General features: G+C 34.2%; 1 protein-coding gene across 1 annotated transcript in view; it reads left to right on the top strand.

Annotated features, from left to right (window-relative positions):
* LOC111085287 (dorsal root ganglia homeobox protein-like) overlaps positions 1-20,186 on the top strand; it is a 50,171-nt gene extending 29,985 nt beyond the window's left edge. The window contains exons 5-7 of the mRNA XM_022383154.1: positions 15,366-15,442; positions 16,699-16,832; positions 18,307-20,186. Coding sequence (XP_022238862.1) covers positions 15,366-15,442; positions 16,699-16,832; positions 18,307-18,482 — 387 coding nt within the window. The 3' untranslated portion in view covers positions 18,483-20,186. The remainder of the gene's footprint in view (positions 1-15,365; positions 15,443-16,698; positions 16,833-18,306) is intronic.
* The last annotated feature ends 1,383 nt before the right edge of the window (positions 20,187-21,569 follow it).

Genomic DNA, 21,569 nt, shown 5'->3' with positions numbered 1-21,569 from the left:
TTTTCCTAACTGCGAACTTCCTATTTTTCTATTCTTCCTATTTACCCTTTCCCATTCCTATCACCCAAGAAAAAGTAATGTAATGATTTTTCTACCTCAAATCTATATTAATGTATCTGTTGATACGAATTTCTCTTTAAATTGACATTACTTTCAAAGAGTTACAAGACAATAACAACATTTATTCCGTTCATCAATTAATAACTCGTGTTTTAATTGACTGTTAATCTTAAAGAGTGAGGAATACGAGAAAATGTCAATGAGGAGAATTTTAACAATAAAATAATTATTATGATATATTAAAAATAATTCATTAAAATAATTATTATGATATATTAAAAATAATTCTTATAATATATTAAAAAGACTTAATTTAGAGGCATAAATAGTGTAAGTAAACATTTTATTTAAAAACCCTTAAAACGTTTGCTTAATTTTGTGCAAAGCTAATTTTAAAGTGATAGACTAGAGGAAAGCCAGCTAGTCAATAACACCCACCGCCAACTCTCGGGCTACTTTTTAACAACAAATAGTGAGATTGACCTTCCCATTGTCCGAAGATGATGGTGTTTCACCCAGTGACCAACAGATTGGGAATCGAGCGTCCTAACTTTTAAAATAAAACTAGTTTGAATTCCTTACATTTAGAATTGTGTTACTGGAAGATTTTTAATATATTATAAGAATTCTTTTTATGAATTCTTTTCAATACGCCACGTAAATTACATTAACATCTCTAGTGTTCACGCACAATTTCTAGAAAAGTAAACATGTCTGTTCAAACGAGAAAAGTTTACAACAACAACAACATAAGTACCTACTCATATGGCTTATATAAATAGTGTTCCGATCACTGCTGTGTTTGAAGTATCCCAGCCGGCCTGAAGAGTTCTGGCGTCATCAGCAACAATAATGGCAATTTGTATAACAAATATATATATATATATGTTACAGTTTTTTTGTTGTTGTTTTTTTTACCAAAGGTAAAATTGAAAAGAGAATCTGTGACGTAGAGACCTAATGCATTCTTTGATTGACGTACCCTCTGTTATGGACTGTAGTTTCGCCTATTCAAGGCTCACCAGTACAACTTGGGTTAGCAAACCAAAGAAATACAGTTAGGCCTCTTATAATGGTGATGTGTGTGTAATATCTCTGGGGTTTCAAGTCCTTTTAGGTTACTGTATGGTGATTTAAAAGGACCCAAAATACCCCTAAGCATTGTTGTTATGTTAAACTGCATCAGTTGCTTGGTCTGTTAAGACTTAGCTCGTTTCTGTAAAGCGAAATGTTGAGAAACTAAAGGATTTTCTCTGGGTACTGGCTGGTTCTTTTCATAAAACATGTTTACACTCCGACCTTATTCTCTGGTTGTCTGTATAAACTGCTCCCTGATTGTCTGGCTGCCTGTATGTGTTGTTGCCTTTTTTGTCTGTGTATACTGTCGTCTGTTTATATGTATGGTTAGCTGGTCGTCTGTATATGAATTTCACTGACTTTGTAAATAAGTGTCTGTATTGTTTAATATACCTGACCAAATCTGCTTTTTGAATGATATCTGAGAATTATGCACTTACAGCTTTAGGTACCTATTTTCGGTTGAGCCTCTTGTCCTGTTAATGTTTCAATCATCAATTTATTTAACGATAGATATTTTGTATCTTGCAGTATATCTATAAATAAAAGGCAGAGTTCTCCGTCTGTCTCTTTTGGTGTCACGAGTTGTTGTGAGGAACTGATTTTGATAAAATTTAACGGAGGAATTTAAATAAACTGCATACGAATATTAAACGGATGAATAATCTGACGAATTGTTCAAGTTTGGCAGCCAATCAAATTTTTATTACCTTAATGCCGCGAGAATCAACTGACCAAAGAGGTCACTAATAAAATGCAACGCCAGTGATGTTCAGTGCCACGTGATTCAGGGGTGCCTTTCCATTGGATGATCTGTTGGTGTGCTCCCATTTACAGCATCGTATTTTAAACTCAACATTACCGGATATTTTTGATAGTGAGATATAATCATGGACGATTAGTTGTACTTAGACTTCCAAATATAGACATAATGAACTGTTAAGGATTTTGTTCACAGTTTACTCATCAAAGAACAGAGTGAAGAATGATGATGGTGGAATAAATACGTACATTTATCCAGTCTGTCAAATAAAGCCCTAAAACTGGTAGTAAATCCTGGTGAAAGTATTTAAACGTTGTCTTTTCAATACTATATGATATATTCAAATCATCATACGTGTCTATACTTCAGACTTATTTATGTTCGTAAATTTTAAATCGCATTCTTGAAACATTAGAGATTTTGATTAAGGTAGATAGTGTAGATTTCTATATGTAACCTGAAAACAAATCTACATAAATCTTGCTAGATAAAACAACGGACATAAGAGAAGCTGAGGTGAACAATTCCCTTTATAATATTACTATAATTACACGGCTTCACAGAACTGTCAAGAAGCCAAGCCTTCCCATAAATATACAGGTTGAGGACAAAAAAAACAACAAAAAAACTGAAACACATGGGTAAATGATGGACAACAAGTATATGCAGTGTAGAGCCTACCACACAGGTGTGTCTCGTCCATTAATTAAGCAAATAACATCCCAGCATGCATAGGGTCACCTATAGAAATGATGGACAGGCCTGGTTGTCTATAATCACGGCTATCATGGCTGCAAGAGAAAACCTCATTGACTTTGAAAGAAGGGTGAGTGTTGGGGCGCGTTTGGCGGGAACTTCAGTGACCAAGACGGCTCAATTTGCTGATGTTTCACGAGCAACGTTGTCTAATGTAATATTAGCTTAGAACTCCGACGGAAAGACATCATCAGCAACCACATTTCTCCACTGCTCGGTAGTCCTTAGTCTGTGCGCTTTGTACCAGTGGACGCGCAACCGCGCATTGTCAGGTATGATAAACGGTTTATGAACTGCGACCCGACTATGGTTTCCCGTTCTGTGTAGTACTGGGGCTACTCTCGCCCCAGGTTGAAATTTGCAGTCAATTGATCCACGTTTGATCGCCTGTTTTGCCTTGCAGTTCGAATTAATGCACGGACATCACGATCCTGGAGTATGCGTTTCCGCCCATTGTTGCCCGTTGCTGATGACCCATTGTTGGCCATATGATCAACCATCCATGTCAGATCAACCATCCTTCACCACGTTCTCGATAAATGAGCGAGTGCATGTATGGCGCCAACCTAAAGAACTCTACAGTTCTGAGTATTTATTTCCAACAGTGAAGGGTTCAGGTGGTTCCGTATTGGTGTGGGGCGCATTCTGCTGGCATGGTTTGGGTGCGCTCATACTCTTAGAAGGCAAGGTCGATGCCAATCCTTACTTAATGGTATTGAGTGATCATCTTCACCCCATGTTACAGCATTTCAAGATGGCAATGCACCCGTCCACAGAGCACGAGTGGTTTGAAAAGCATGACATTGACGTTATCCATATGTCATGGCCTTATCACTCACCAGATCTGAACCCAATCGAGCATGTATGGGATATTTTGAAACGATGCCTGAGACAGCGTTTTCCACTTCCATCATCTAGTTGATCGACTGGAAGGGTGGTGTCGCATTCCTCCTGCAGAATTCCAGACTTTGGTAGACTCTATGCCACGGCGCATACAGGCCGTACTGGCCGTATGCGGTGGCTCAACACCCTATTAAGTGACTTTACATTGGTATTTTAATTTTTTTTGCCATTACCTGTAGTTTAACACTGGAAAACTATACTTGTTAAATCTGTATTTAACTTGACTCTAGAGTACAAAATACCATCTAAGTAATCCAGCCAGTTTTCCATAGAAGAAACCGAATAAGGGTTGAACTTGAGGATTTAGGGTATCTGAAATACATCTATCTATCTGTAGTGGAACATTACGTAAATACTCATAGAATTCTGTCTAAAGAAGGTAGTTTTTTTTTTTTATAAAAATTGCACAAACACATCAAATAATTCTCAGAAACGAAAAACACAGGAACAGTTATGATGGAAACACTAATATCTCAGTGAATCGGGACCGTGGCTGAGTTTTAAAATCTTAAATATAACTAGATTTTCCGCGAACATTTCTAAATAAACATCCATAGATAAACTTAACGAACAAACGCAAATGTTAAATTATGCAATGTCATTTGAACTAAAACATAGTATATTCTATTTTTGTTTGCGATGATTTTTATACTAAATAATGGCATCATGAAACGTCATTAATATATAACTTTGTAAATCTTATTCTTGAAAGTTTTATATTCTTATGTAGGTTTAACTAAGGAACCTATTGTAAGTTCAGCCTTGTTAAAATACAGTAACTGTGTTCTTCTGATGAAGCTGTGTTGAAATACAGTAACTGTGTTCTTCTGATGAAGCCGTGTTGAAATACAGTAACTGTGTTCTTCTGATGAAGCCGTGTTGTAATACAGTAACTGTGTTCTTCTGATGAAGCCGTGTTGTAATACAGTAACTGTGTTCTTCTGATGAAGCCGTGCTGAAATACAGTAACCGTGTTCTTCTGATGAAGCCGTGTTGTAATACAGTAACTGTGTTCTTCTGATGAAGCCGTGTTGTAATACAGTAACTGTGTTCTTCTGATGAAGCCGTGCTGAAATACAACGACTGCGTCCTTCTGATGAAGCTGTGTTGAAATACAGTAACTGTGTTCTTCTGATGAAGCCGTGTTGAAATACAGTAACTGTGTTCTTCTGATGAATCCGTGTTGAAATACAGTAACTGTGTTCTTCTGATGAAGCCGTGTTGAAATACAGTAACTGTGTTCTTCTGATGAAGCCTAAATGGTGAAGAGATGTGAAAACTAAATTGGATCTACATTAAAATAAATCTAGTTTCTTAAGTATGGTGGTATGTAATTATTGAAACATCTACGAAAACTTAAATCTCGAATTGTTAACTACTGTAGAAAAATTAATACTGCCGTAGAATATTTAATGAGGCACAATTTACAATATTACTCTCTTTAAAAGTTTGGAAACTTTTTCCAATTTACGTCTTTTTTCCATTCACCTTTACCAACCGTTTGGAGGGTACAAATAAGATGTGTCTTGAAAGACAGCTCCGATCTTATAAGAAAAAAAAAAAAAGGCAACAAATTCTGATTATCTCAGCATGAAAAAAAAAGAGAGATCCAATATTCTTTTGTATTTCGGAGACTGAAGAGAACACAGCAACAGCTTTTTACCGTTTCATATATTGCAATTTTTGTAAATTAATTAGCTCAAAATTTGATATTCTATTAACCATAAATTATTGTACTTTTGCTTTAGGATTTTTAGACCAAACTTCAGTGAATTGTATTTACAGTATTAGCTTGCATGAAAAATGTTTGTATTCACTGTTTTCCTCAATATGTTACAATGTTCTGATTTCGTTAATTTTGAGCTTCATTACTGTTGATCCAAACTAGAATGAATAGTTACACCTGGAATCTGTATGTCAATATTTTTCAGTCGCCAGATGTCATGTTAAGATAATAAGAATCTGTGTGGGGACATTATTTATTACATTTTCATTAAATAAACAACGGTTCATGAAATTATGTATTTTTAATGAATCTTTGTCGAGGTTCATATTAACCATATCCGTACTATATTAATTTTAATCCTAAAATAATACATACCTAGTGTTATAAAATATAATGTTAATATTCTTCCCAGATATTCACTACCTAATGCACGTTGACGTGTAACGCCAAGAAATGATATAATTAATACTTTAGATATTAAGCTTTTCTACATGCTCATTTGAAGCAGTTAACAAACATTCTAAACAAGGATATTTACATTATCTTTAGACATTTTAATTTCCCAATAAAGTTCATATTTGATGCATCGAATCAGTAGTTAAATCTCGCTAAAATTCGTTTCCTGTTCGATATAAAATACTTATACTCTGTTCCAGTCGATAGTTCATCCAACATTCTGTGTCTTCTTGCTTGCTCTACATTACATAAAAAAAAGTATTGGCGCAGTTCAAGGAGAAGAATGATTATCTGTCTCTATACCAATCTTTCTGTATTGTTTTTTCTGTGTTATTCTTGTCGAAACAATTCATGAAATGTGTCCATATGACTCTCCAACATTCCATGCATTCCAGTCACCGGGTTTCACTCTCGGTCGTGAAAATCTCATAAGATGGTAGTGTCTTCGAACGACGTATTTTATGTTGTTTCCACTTCTCAAGCTCTTTTCATGACACCAATTGTAAGATTTTATAGTCAGTGCCTTTCACCATACATTACCTTACGTTTATAAATTGTCGTGAAAATAATGTTTAGTTGGTTAGTTTTGTTTTTTCTAATCAGTAATATAATCTTGGGGAAATTCATTCGTTCGTTCATTATTACTATCTTTCAGATACAACGTGCTTGTATAATGTTTATAAGTAAGAAGGCCCGGCATGTGGTTAGGGTTAGGGCACTCGACTCGTAATCTGAAGGTCGCAGGTTCGAATCCTCGTCCCACCAAACATGATCGCCCTTTCAGCCATGGGAGCGTTATAATGTGACGTTCAATCCCACTATTCGTTGGTAAGAGACTAGCCCTAGAGTTGGCGGTGGGTGGTGATGACTAGCTTACACTGCTAAATTAGGGACGGTTAGCGCAGATAGCCCTCGTGTAGCTTTGCACGAAATTTAATAAAAGCTAACAAGGACACGTAAAGTGTCAGATAAAAGTAGAAATTTTCAGTTACAAAATAAGATGTTACACGTAAAAGGCTGCTTCCAAATGTAATGTGATTATCTTGCTACAGAAACCGGAGTGGCAAAGAAATAAGAATCTCTTTCAAAGTCTAGTAGGATTATTTAGCTTCAAACACAGTTTGGCAAAATAATACCTTTTTAAGGTCTAGTAGAAATACCTAGTTACAGAAACCAGTGTGGCAGAAAATACTCTTTCAAAGTGTAATAGGATAACCAAACTATAGAAACCAGTTTGGCAAAAAATTCCACTTTCAAATCTAGAAAAATTATTTAGCTACCGAAACCTAGAGTTCTGCTAATAAAATCTTCTTGTAAATAAAGTGAAAAACATTTGATTACGGTAGTATAAAAGCTTATTTTAACCGAACAAAACAACGCATAATGCCCCCCCCCCCCAAAATAAACACAGTCGTGAAGGTAGATACTGTTCTCGTAAAACACAAACTAATTCTTTCCCTTGCATCAATAGGCCCGGCATGGCCAGGTGATTAGGGCGCTCGACTCGCCATCTGACGGTCGCGGGTTCGAATTCCCGTTCCACCAAACATGCTCACCCATTCAGTCGTGGGGGTATTATAATAATACGGTCAATCCCACTATTCGTTGGTAAAAGAGTAGCCCAAGAGTTGGCGGTGGGTGGTAATGACTAGCTGCCTTTCCTCTAGCCTTTCATTGCTAAAGTAGGGACGGCTAGCGCAGATAGCCATCGTGTAGCTTTGCATGAAATTCAAAACAAACCAAACCAAACCCGTACATCAAAAACGTAATGAATACGTTATTTTGCAAAATTACAAATAATCACCTCTTTTTTTCTTAAATACAGGTTTTGTGTTATATTGAGTACGGTTTCTTTGAAACAACATATGAAACGGAGAAAAGTAGGAGGGATAAATCCCCAAGTGTTGGTGTAATGCTGTGCTATGAAAAGCCAGAGCTGTGTTCGTAATTGAGATGTTCTTTAACCTTCACTAGAGAAACTTACTATATTGACTGAACTGATGCCCAGCATGAAAGTAAACAGAGATAGTTAAATACTGAAATAACCTCAAAGATCTTCTTTATGTTACCCACCACAGCACAGAATAGTTCATTATGGTTGCTTTGGAAATCATATGACAATCATTGATTTTAGATCACTGAAAAATAAGAAACCTTATTTTTATGTAGCCAAATGTACTTTGCCTACATTATGAAAGACGTAATAATACGTAAATAAAGACGAAAACGGTTATATACTTTTGGGTCAGCAAACTTTCAAAGCGTGTTGGACAGTATGAAGCTCAGTTTCGAGTTTAAAATGAAAGTATCTAGAATCCATCGCCTTTTCTTCCATTGGTCCCTTGATGTGACAGCGGTAAGACTATGGATTTACAACAATAAAACCAGCGGTTCGATACCCATTGATGGACACAGCAGATAGCCCAATGTGGCTTTGCTATGAAGAAACACACAAACATTTTTCCATTGTTAAACTGCTCAGTTCACTTTTTTACTAACGAACCGTTATTTTTCTACAGACTACAAAAAAATGACATTTTAATTTTTAGCCTTTGAAATTAACGTCTATAAGTACTTAACACTGTTCATAAGCATTATAATACCCTTCGATAAACAGCTTTTTTTTATTAGTCCTACTGTTTGGTAGTTTTATAATACCCTTCGATAAACAGCTTTTAGTTTAGCAATCATACTGTTTGCTAGTTTTATTTAATTTAACTTTTGCAGACAATTTCAATAAAAACGTTGTTTCGCAATTATCAGAAAATAATAATAATCCAGAAATTTTACTTTGAATTTCGGATTACTTTTTGTCTTCTTTTATGCACTTTTACCCTTTTTTGTCTAATGGTTAACGTGTTGCTCAGTGGATTAGAAAGTTCAAGGCTCGAGCCACGATATGCCTCTGAACACGTCTCGCAGTTGCAGCTGCGGGGGAATTTTAACAATAAGATTCAGTCCAAGTATTCCATTAAGGGTACCCGCATAGTTGGCGGCTGCTGTTGACTATTTACTTTATCTGAACCCTAGAAGTCTCTTTTGTGTGGTTTAGTGGAAAGCTATACAATGGGTTATCTGGGGTGTGTCCACTGCGTACATTTAGTCCATGTGTCGCATAAGGTGTTGTTCAGATTGAAAATTCCAAATACTGAGGTTGGCGGTGGGTGGTGATGACTAGCTGCCTTCCCTCTAGTTTTACACTGCTAAATTAGGGAAGGCTAGCGCAGATAGACCTCGTGTAGCTTTACGCGAAATTGAAAACAAACAAACAAACAAAATACTGAGTAGCAACCGTATGCTGTTAATCATTCCAAAGTGCGGGTTTCTAGATTTTTTTTATTCAAGATTCAGCCCGATGTTTTGGACTAGAATGTGCCTATCCATTGTTTAAAAGATATCATTCCAGTAATATAAAAAAGGAGCCTTTGGTTAAGTTTATGAAGTGATAAATAATTCGCTCACATGATCACACGTTAAACTCGTAGTGTTTGCAAGATTAAAAAAATTATTTGTTCCATAGGTTTCTATGACCTGCTTGCAACAATTCAGCTACCAGACCATAGACACGACCACAGAACGTTTTCTAAACGGACAAGATTTCTGTTCCAGGCAGTTTGCTTGAAGTTTTCAAAATATCTGAATGTAAAATAATTCACTTTATCTGGAACTCAGTAAATAATTGGATTCGTGCTTTTACAAACTCCTATTTCAGAGAAAGAGAAATGCTTGTACGGGCAAATAGACCGTTTTCCAAAACCTGATTAACAAGTTCCGATGCTGTAGTGCTTACGAATGCTGAATAATCCTTTAAATACAAAATTGCATTAAAAAGAGCAAATGCTTGGTACATTTTTCGTGTTCCCTTTGGACTTTCATTTCTTTACTCTGTGTTCAAGTTCAACTATTCAATCCTCTTAGTTAGAAATTCAAATTAGAGAAAATTGGCTTATCTAATGATCATTCTAAGTGTCCAGAATCGACTCGAAATTGGACTTGCAGCTTTCAGATATTGTTTTTATTGCACTCAAACACTGTGTTTCAAAGAAATATAATAAGTTTTTTTTTGTTTTATCATTCATATAAAACCTCTGACATTGAGGAAAGCATGGAGTGTTAAGACGTTAGTCTTATTTGCTCCCTTGGGTGAGGAGTTTGTATGAGATAACAAATTTATCCGGTTAATAAGTGCTCATAAGGTAATAGAACTTAAGTACTATTTCTGTTTAGACATATATTATAAAAGAACACTTTCTTTTAATTGTTTGAAAAGGTGTTCTACATTAAAGTTTCGATGAATACATTTAGTATAGATTATTAATATTAGTGCATTTTGTTAACCAAGAATATATCATGTATATATATATATATATTAATTTTATTGTACCGTACTTTGGCCCCCAGTGGCACAGCGGTATGTCTGCGGACTTACATCGCTAGAAACCGGGTTTCGATACCCGTGGTGGGCAGAGCACAGATAGCCCTTGTGTAGCTTTGTGCATAATTACAAACAAACAAACAAAGTACCGTACTTTGAAAAAGCACGGGCTTTCAGTAGTCGTGAGTATAAATGTTGTTTAGTAAGTATGGCAGTTAATTAAATAGATTGTATTCAAGTGTTTATTATATACATTGGAAAATAATGTGTTGATATATGGTATATACAATGGAGAGAAACGTGCTATTATACGATACAAACATTGGGGGGAGGATTAAGCACTATGCATGATGCATACATTGGGAAGGGATGTGGAATTTTATAAAATGTACATATGCTTGTTTGCAACACATACGTTAACTATTTTTAAACAGTGAATGAAAAAAAGTAATTTTGTTATGTTTGTTTGTTCGTAGAATTTTGCAAAGATTATCTACGCTAGCCATCCATAATTTAGAAATTAATCAATACCAGCCACCTCCAACTCTTGGGCTTCTCTTTACAAACGAAAAGTGAGATTGGTCTTAACATTATAACGCCTCCACGGCTGAAAGGGCGAGTATGTTCGGTAAAGGGATTTGAACCCGCAGCTTACGAGCTGAGTGCCCTAGGACATACCAGACTCGAAACAAAGGATAATTGTAACTGGTAATATTATAATTACGACTATGAAATAATATCAGTCACACACCAACTGTTTATTTTTATATAAATTAGACATATCCGTTATCTAAAATGCAAATGATCAATCATTCAATATATATTTGTAAAAGGATATTTGATAGAGATATCTTACATCTTTACAGCTCAAGTTATTTCACTTTAGTGTGAAATAAGGTCATTAAGAAGAGTAAGCCAAGCCAGGCACCAATGTTGATGAGGTTCTGAAGTATACTCGATACTTCTCTGAAAGACCTGTTTTCAGGTCAACTTCAGTATCTAGAGTCACTCGACAGGATGTAGCTAGTGTCACAAGAACTTTCTGTACATGCTTGATAAAATGAAGTCCGCCTAGCAAATGAAAGCACAAAGGGATCGTAAGATGTGGTCCCTATAAAGTTTGGCATTAATAATATAATTCAACAGAATGTAGATGTTTCTAGATACTCTAGTGCTTTTCCTGCACACTTCCGCCACCACCATATGATATGAGCCACGTTCCTCTGTGGTTTTAGATTCAATCCTAATAAGCAGACATATGTGTTATTTGACTCTAGTGTGAAGTGCAAAGCATCTGCAAAAAAATGCTGCTCTGGGTGTAGTTTCTATACTAGACATATTCTTGGCATCATTGCAGTTAAGATATATTTTGTGCCTTACTAAGAGCGGAATGGATTTCACTTGTGTATGACATGCAGACCGACACTATAAAGTCTATTTATAAATGTCTGTATATTGACATAGCGTCCAATTGTGACTATGAACATCAAATTCTGTCTCAGAGTAGATACTCAATTATTTGTTCGAGGCAAAATCGAAAGTAGCGATCGGCTGTTTTTGTTGTTTTTTTGGATGTTGATCTCTCTTTCGCAGGTGTAATATTCCGCTAATAATGCTTTAAGACACTTGTAGTCAGTTGGCATCATCTTACTATAATTACTTGGCTTCCGTTTGACCGATGACAGAAATTGTTAATCTTCAGTGTTATCTGGACTTGTATGCTACATTCACCAAACTTTAATCAATTAGTCCTTCAAGGGCACTCGACGTTTCTATAAAAATTGATCAAAATTAGATAAACGCTTTTTATAGTTTATAGTTATACTGTTTAACTACAGTGTGCCCTTAACTTTTGACTTTCAATAAAAGTTAATCAATTGGTCCTAGGGGAAACATTCAATCTTTGTAGCAAATATGATCAAAATGAGATGAAACCTTTTTGAGTCGTACTGTTTCACACACACAGGAGTGAAAGAAAACCTTGCCATCGGGGGGGGGGGGTAATAAATATTCCACCTTTTAGAAAAAGTCTCGTTTTCCCAGAAAGACAGAAAAGTATTAGTACTCAAACAAGTTCCTTCTATTTTATAAACTCTGCCCAAACCTCCCCAAAAGAAATTTTAAATAACCAAATGTTAATTAATACGAAAAATTAGCTTTCATCTTCCCTAAGATACTCCCAGGAAAATTCCAAATTAAACAACTATAAATTATTACGAAGATAAGCATTTCAGATAACCAGACAAACTCTTCTAACTTCATATCAAGATAAGCACTTTAGCTTTCGAAAATCCCTCCACCTCCCAACATACAAAGCAATTGATAATTACTACAATAATAAGCAAGATATATTTCTAGAAATAATCTATCAATTTCTTAGAAAAACACCATGTTAAATAATATATAATTACAACTAAGATACTGATAATTATCACTAAGAACGAAATACTAAACATGATAAAAATAAAACCAAAAATTCTGAGGATCATCTATTGGAATAATTCTGAGATGAGAAGTATATTATCTGAATTTTTTAAATCAATAACAAGCTGTTCAGATCATTGGTCACGTCGATTTCTTGATAACGTTTAAACATCCTGGTTGGGAGCTTTCGACGCACTTACAAGTGTTATCCCCCTTATTCATCTACAAATTGTATCGGTTTGTCCTTTGTAGTGAACAATCATCCAGAAAACCATGTTTCGGTATCTAACAAAATAATATTTAACTGGCTACATTTTTACTAGATTAAAATGTGAATATATTTCAAAGAGTTTATGCTATGGGTTATAAATCTGCTTTTCAAATTTGTCGTAACATTGATGTGACAAGTATCGCCAAAACAAAATTTAAAAAATAAAAATATATCAAGAATTTTTAAAGTAAAAAAGTAATAATGTGGACAAAATGTACAGTTAGAAATCAAACAGAGCATATGTCTGTTAAGCGTTCTATTCAATATTACAAATGTTTTGTTTGAACAAATGCTTAGCTGTAGTTTAAGTATACTGATAAATGTACATTCTCAAAACAGCTTAATAGCTGATGAAAATTATACCCTTTCGCTCTTCAATAAGTAAACATGTCATACACTTTATAGATTCAAAAATCTATTTTGAATAAATATAAAAATAAGCCTTAGGAATAAGCTTATGAAACTGATCCCTACTCACGGGCAACTTACGGATTACAGCAACGTGATTAATGTAATGAACTTAAAGACGTTATTAATGTGATGGGCTGGAGCTTAAAAGCTTTAATGTGGTAATTTACTTAACTAAGAGTTCGAGAAATATTTGTTATAGTTAGATTGTTAATGGAAGTTTGATTTAATGTGATGGCCAGAGCTTAAAATAAGTTTGATGATGTTAGATGATTAGTTCAACCAAAATGTATCTGCGTTGTAGCAGAACAGTTAGCTAAATTGTCAAATATCTCTAACTAGCTGGAGTACCCGTCCAACTAACGGGTGAAATAAAAACTCGTTTGTAACAAAGGATGGGAAATTTTTCTAGCCATGGCAGAGCGGCCCATAGAATAGCTCTGTTTTTCTTAAGGTACAAACTTTTAACTCATAGCTCAGTCACCTCTTGACTGATTTGAGATCTAATTACAGTTTTGGACTCAGGAGGTCAAACCCCGATTGATATATTTGACCACGCCCAAGGTTTCATAGATTAATTTACTCTAATCTTGCCTAAAAAAATTGCAAGTGCCGCGATAATTGAGTATTCCCTCTTGTTTCTTATCATAATAAACACTAAAAGTGCAATATAAATACATAAAAGTACTAATACTGAAAAGAAAGAAATACTATTTTCAAAAATTCTATCAATATGAAATTAGATGAGGGTCCAACCCCCAACACCTCTCATGACCTTCTTCGTGTCATCCTGTATCACTGTGTCAAGTTAAGTGCTGATTGATCAAGAAATGTGGAAATGTATAAGGAATAGATAGCTGAAAGGTGCGAACAAACAGACACAAACTTTATATATTAGATGAGTAACATGCTACATACAGCTTAAAGAAACATTAATGTAGTTAGAATCCTAGCTAAAGTTAAAAACACGTGTAATCTGTATTGATGCTATGTCAGAAATTGATCTACATATAATGTGTAGAGATTCTGTCCTAGAATTTAAAGTTATTTTAATAGGGTAGCGTGCTTATTTTACGTAATTTAAAAACACATTTCTCGCAGTGAGATTCGTAGCTACATCTAAAAACACATATGTAATCTGAATTGATGTTTTGCTAGAGTTTAAAAATAACTTAGACATATGTTTAGTGTGCAGAGAAGCTATGTTAAAATTGAAGGATATGTATAATGTACAAATATGGTATGCTAAGCTTTAAAGACATGTTTAATGTATAGAGAGAAATAATATACTGTTAAAATTTTTAAATAATGAATTTCCATTTTGGTTTGATGTTGAACTCGAAATGAAGATACGTTTAACATGACGCAGGTAAAGATACGTTTAACATGACGCAGGTAAAGATACGTTTAACATGACGCAGGTAAAGATGCGTTCAGTGCTAATTCCAAATTCTTTTCTCAACAAACAGCAGTAAAACTTTGTAGAATTACCTAAACGAGTCAATAGATAAAACACGACTTTAAACCCGAGTTATTCTTCAGGAAAGACGCATCTTTACCTGCGTCATGTTAAACGTATCTTTATCTTCATCATGCTGGGCGGACGGGAAACACTGGGGCCATACTGACGGAGACTCCTCTATCTTCGCACGGGGAAGGTCTGCCAACGCCTAGTCGGAGATCTACTGGTTGTCGTTGACGGCTAATATCACTCACTGAGTGTGAAATTGAGGAGGACCCTTCGAAGTGATCAGATTGAGTTCTGTCGGTTTGAGGAGTTGTTGAAGACAGCGTATGAGGAGATGGGGACCTACCCTCTGATATCTCACTGAGTCCTCCGGGACTATTACTGGCGTTTCGTACACTTGAAGGAGTAGCGGCATTTCCCTCCTCACGAGAAGCTTCTGAAGTACCGACAGAGAGCGCTCCGCCATCTTCTTTAGTTTGTTGTTCGTCATCATTTTCGTCTTGAGGTACACGTTCTTTCTCCTCTCTTTCTTTTCGTAGTCTTTCAGCTTTTCGCCACTTGGCTCTTCGGTTTTGAAACCATACCTTAAAAGTAGAGTCAGATGCTTATTGAATTCACGGACATATTCTTAATATGTTTGTGAAGGGATAGTGTCTAATGTTAAATAATGTTTGACAGGATATAGTTTATGCTGTCGAAAAGCGACAGTTTACTCAATCAAGCTTTCCAACTTTTATTCCTTCCTTTCCAGAAAAGTAGGCTGATTTTTAAGTATATTGTTATCATCACACTCTTAATATACTGTTTAAATTCATTGATTTTTAAGTATATTGTTATCATTAAACACTTAATACGTCGTTTATATTCGCTGATTTTTAAGTATATTGTTATCATTGAACACTTAATACGTCGTTTATATTCGCTGATTTTTAAATATATTGTTATCATTAAACACTTAATACGTTGTTTATATTCGCTGATTTTTAAGTATATTGTTATTATTAAACATTTAATACATTGTTGATGTTCCTTAAATTTATGCTTTGTGTTTCTAAATTTCAGTTAATCAAACTGTTTCATCAGATTTATGAAATTAAGGACCTCTAAGAATAGATTTTTATCATACATTATCAAATAAATTAACAAATCATTGTAATTTATAATTTTCTATAGGGTTTTGTAAGTAACCGTAAATCACTGCAAACTAATATTATTATACAAAATTTTTGGTTGAAAATGTTTTTAAAAAAGCGTCATACATATGAAGTACACTAAAGATTAATATTTTTAAGATAAAATAATTAAAACATGATATCTTTAGAACTAATATATATTTACATATATCATACCATTCCTTGTTACCCTACGTTTAAGCTTAGATTTAGAAAAGTAGTATTTTTATAAATATATCAGCTGTACCATTATATCTAGTCGACGTGAGATAAAGCATGTTATTAACACTTTTGGTATAATACCCATATTAACGAATACACAAAGCCAAGTTATCTTTAAAGCAAACTGGTCTTTCGGAATAAGCAAATTCTTGTAATATTTAATAGATAATTCAGACTTGCTAAGATAACAGTAATGAAACATCGATTGTTTTTTGTTGATTTAAACTTTAAAGAAACGAGAAACCGTCTTTTTCTGCTCAGTAGTATACTTTAATCTTGAATGGTTGAAAGACCCTACCAAACCTTTAGGTCTCTCAGTTCTTAGTAAAATTATAAGAACAAGCAGTAGTATTCACGTTGACAGGGATAAAAAATTAAGAAAGCCTGCAGGTGACTTGTAATATTGTATTTCGTAAATTTACAGTTTGGGCAGTGAATTATTTGTTTATTATTATTATTTCTGTATCATTCTTATATGTCAGTCCGATGTATATGTCTAGTTATTTACCTGTTTATCTGTCTATCCATAAATTCAGCACTATCGAACTAGCTGACTGTTTCCCTATTTATCTATCTATCTAAGAGCATAGAGAATAAAGCTATAACATTTCCTACAGTACTCCATTCGGCGGACAGCACTGTATGGAAAACATCTTAGCACCGACTGGTCCAGCTCGCTTTCCTTTGCCTCCTCCGTACTTCTCTGCTAATTTTGCTCACCTGTTCGGCCCTCCTTCTTTCCCTCTGAAAGGTCAGCAAGTGTCCAGCAGCTGTGACCTGACGGGTCACTTGGTGTATGTAGTTGTGTATTTGTAGGCATTAGCGTGTATCTGTGATGTATTTTAAGTGGTTACATGAAGAACTTGTTTAATCACTCTCGTATTTATATCAGCCTATCAAATGTGCATTATTTTGTTTGATCACTCTCGTATTTATATCAGCCTATCAAATGTGCATTATTTTGTTTGATCACTCTCGTATTTATATCAGCCTATCAAATGTGCATTATTTTGTTTGATCATTCTCGTATTTATATCAGCCTATCAAATGTGCATTATTTTGTTTGAACACTCTCGTATTTATATCAGCCTATCAAATCTGCATTATTTTATTTGAACACTCTCGTATTTATATCAGCCTATTAAATGTGCATTATTTGGTTTGATCACTCTCGTATTTATATCAGCCTATCAAATGTACATTATTTTGTTTGATCACTCTCGTATTTATATCAGCCTATCAAATGTACATTATTTGGTTTGATCACTCTCGTATTTATATCAGCCTATCAAATGTGCATTATTTTGTTTGATCACTTTCGTATTTATATCAGCCTATCAAATGTGCATTATTTTGTTTAATTGCCGGCGTGCGTAAGGGTTTGTATACATTATGCTGTAGATGAGAAGTCCGTGTTAGAAATATAAAATGAGCTCTAAAAGGTCCGCCTAGTTAAGCATTATTCATACTTCACCTCCCACTAAGTAATTGCAAGTTGTTCTTCAAAACATTATCTTCATAAAGGAATTCCAGCTATATTTAACCGATGATATACAATAATAAAAAACAACAACAAATTTTACAAAAACTTCCATATCGACAGTTTTTACTGCTGCTTTAAAAAATAAATACTGCATATTTATGTAAAAGAATAGCTCGATTCGAATCCCGGCGGAATCACAAAGTATGCCCCACACTCTAAGCTATGGGTATGTTATAATAAGTTACCCTACTACGCTGTACACTCTAACGGATTGGCTGTTACTCTTACAACGCCCCCACAGCTAAAGGCGTGAAAATTATTTTGTGATCGAAATCTAGTTTTTAGAGCTGATTAACAGAACTGGAGTGTTGTACCACAAAATAGTCCTCATGCTTGAAGCTGTGGGTGCCTTATAAGAATGACAGTCAATCCCTTAGCGTGGATAATAGGTACTAGAATACTGGCAGCAGATAATTTTGTCATAAATATAACATACAACTACAAGAAGAGCGATTATTCTATTTCAGTGTGGTAAATTCTATTGAAAATTTTTTAGTGTCTCTTATATTGGTTTGTTTTTTGTGTGTTTTTATAAAACGTTGAAAACTTCAGTAAAATTAATGTATACATACTTCTACATTTGTCTCTATTTTATAAATTCTTCTGATTACATGACTGAAAATGTTATAACATGATTGAAGTAGATGACTTTAAAATGTTGAATGTTCATGTGTATTTTCAGTTCCCGTTTGTTCCTGTTGTCTGCCAAAACCAATGGATCCTTGTTCCCCTTCCCATACCCTCGTCCACAGCCGTGATTCGTCGACGTCTAGCGTCACAGATCTGAGACGAAAAGCGCGAGAACATTCCCAAGCTCTTCTGCATGCTGCTGTTCCGGCTGTCACGTCTGACGCTTGAACCAAAGTTAATGAACAATAAACTAGTAAACTTAGTCTAATATAAAATCTTCTTGTAGTGTTTTTAGAAAATAGCTTATCATTGAGCTCGAGTGTCAGAGTTTGAAAGCGAGAAAAAAACAAAAAAACGAAGGAAGTTACTATCAGAGTTTATAGTTCTGTTTTGACAAGTTCATGTGCTGACTGATTTATTTCTAATCTGTCTACAACACATTCTCCATCGCCGACGATGGATTTAAATGTAGTATTCCTGTTTCGAAATGTGTGTTTACTTCTGTAAACAATTCTTAACATATTGCAGGTATACATATTTATTAGCTTTAAACTCTCTTTGTTGATAAAAATATTAGTGTTCTAAAAAATAATACAAAATAGGAACTCAGCGTTTTGGCAAACGTTCCCGAGTTGTTATATTAAACTGATAATGATGTACATTGTGAAAACTGTGGATAAATGGACTAATTAGTTATTATGTACATATATTTCCAAGTTATTTATTGTGAATAGCTTCATTTCACTTTCTAAGATTCAACAAACAACCATAATTGTTCATTGCCGTTGGATTTAATAATGGATTTTCAAAATCAATTTTTTTCTTTTATTGATATAAAAGTAAACTCCAATGGTGCATTACGTTAGAAGTAAATGAGGAACGTAGTGCGTGTTAGTCTGCCTTATATATACATATACAGTTACAGCCCAGCATGTATTAGGATATTCTAGCCTATATGTATCATTTATTTATTTGTTTATCAATATTGAATGAAGTGCATAAGATTGTAACTCTGATGATCTGTTTCATGTCATTATACACTGTTACCGGTTTTCTTTGTCAAAAAAAAAAAAGAGGAAGAATTTTGCGTCACATTAGAATTCCAAAACCGAAAATATTTCTAAAAAAATAATGTTTTCCCTGTTGCTTTAGTTTAGAGTAGATGAAACTTAAAGTAAATATGTTGTCTCGTAAATGCTTTAGATTAAGCCAGAATTAAGTTGCCTTTATGAAAGCAATTAGACGGTATTAATGGATATCTTGTTGATTAATAAAATAGTCGTTAGATGACTGAAACGTCATTGTTTTTATTCAATATACCAACTACAGACATTCATGGAGGTTAAACAGAATATTAAAAAAGATCGAAAGATACTCCGTTGTTATTAGAAAGTTTTACTAATGTTAATACGGAAGAATCTCACTGATTCGACGGTATCAGAAGGTAGTCAAAATACGTCGGTTCTGGCCTTACGTTACTGAACGTTGAAATAAAAGTGAGTTTCGCATTTCAAGAGAATTGATAATTTGACGGAGCGCGATATTCTCATTTGCTAATGCTATCGAAATAATAATTTGTTTTTATGAATATAAAAACTTAGAACACGCGAAAATAGTTTAATGATGACATAAATCACGCTTCTATAAAGGTTAATTAACATGCACGCCTGCGGTTATCTGATTTAACTAATAGAACATAACAATCTTTTTCTACTTTATCAATTTTACTAACTGTGCTTCACTTATTATGAATATAAATAAATCTGTTGTGGTAGTTTCAATATTAAATTGTATTTAAAGATTATTTTATCTGAACGTGTGTTTTACTGGAGAATCATGCTAGTTAAATTCGTTTGAGTTCTACTCTGAATAGACGTTTAATTGTATGTTGCTCTAATGCTGCGTTTATAATTAAAAGGCTTTGGTATTTGAAAATAGTTTTTGTGTGTGTTTATGTTGAATGCTTTTATGGAGTTTGGAAAACATGTAATTAAAAAATAAATTTGGAAAAATAGCTTCTCAGAATAATAACAGAGCATATTCTTTTTACACAAACTCACTTCGACACACTCCTCAAATATCGACATACATTTTTTTTTCCCATACCACACGTATAGACTTTCTCATAACTTATAAACAAGTAGAACAGAGTGGCTTTCTCGCAGTTCATAAAATATAAAATCCTGGGTTAGAGGCTGCCTTGACCTTCAGTTGCGCCTGCGCGATGTATTCACAAGATTTTTTTTGGGGGGTGGGATCTTCACAATGATATCAAATAATATTAGAATATTTTTATATGAAATCAATAAATAGATTAAAGTAAAACGAGAAACAAGCAATAACTTCATACCAGCAAACATAATGTTATTAAATGAAATATGGATAACATATAGGAATATATCAAACAAAATATAACAAATAATTAATATTGTTTTTTAAAACTCATAACGTAAGTATATTAATGTGGAAAAAAATATGCAGGAACTAATCTCGACGTTGAATATTTGTTTTGTTGTTGTTAAGTACAAAGCTACACAAAGGACTATCTGTGCTCTGCCCACCACGTGTATCGAACTCCGGTTTCTAGCGGTATAAGTCCGTAGACATAGCACTGTGCCAATGGGGGGCTAGACAGAGGAAAACAATTTTCATTTACCTAGCTCAAGATTTTGGTGTTTTAACAATCACAATTTTGAAATAACATTTTTGCACGAAGAAGGCTCTGGTAAGAGGGTCGAAACTTTGCAATTAAAAGAAAAGTATTTAACGTAGAGAACATGCCGTGTATTTTTATTTTTTGAATAAACAACATGCCACCCTAAGTAAAAAGAGATAGAAAAAAATGCATCATAACAATTAACAATTTTACACCAATTAAGATATAATAACTCCAACTTAATAAGACTAGTAATTACACATAACTAACATATAGTCCAACAAAAATGACGGGACAAGTACTATAACCCCATCCCATAATATACCCTAACCTCACATTTCATAGTTAACTGAAATGAATAAACCAACAAAAAGGCAGAACAGTGCAGCCAAGGCAGTCAAACGTCGGTATATTTCTTTGTGAGCCAATCAAAATTAAGATCATTCATGAAATGAATTCGTGACATATTCATGGAATTATTATTGGTAAAAATCAGTTAGATTAACAACTTCTAATATATATAAAAGCCAGTGCGTTTTAGTAACGCTACGTCCTAACAATGGCTTTTATGTCATGCTGCTTTGCAACAAAAGTATAACCTAATATTGTCTATGCCCTAAAAGTATAAAATGAAATTTATAGACAACAAAACTGGAAGA

The sequence above is a fragment of the Limulus polyphemus genome, unplaced genomic scaffold, assembly GCF_000517525.1.
Source record: "Limulus polyphemus unplaced genomic scaffold, Limulus_polyphemus-2.1.2 Scaffold313, whole genome shotgun sequence".
NCBI classification, from domain to species: Eukaryota; Metazoa; Arthropoda; class Merostomata; order Xiphosura; family Limulidae; genus Limulus; species Limulus polyphemus.
This window is presented reverse-complemented; position numbering and strand designations above follow the sequence as displayed.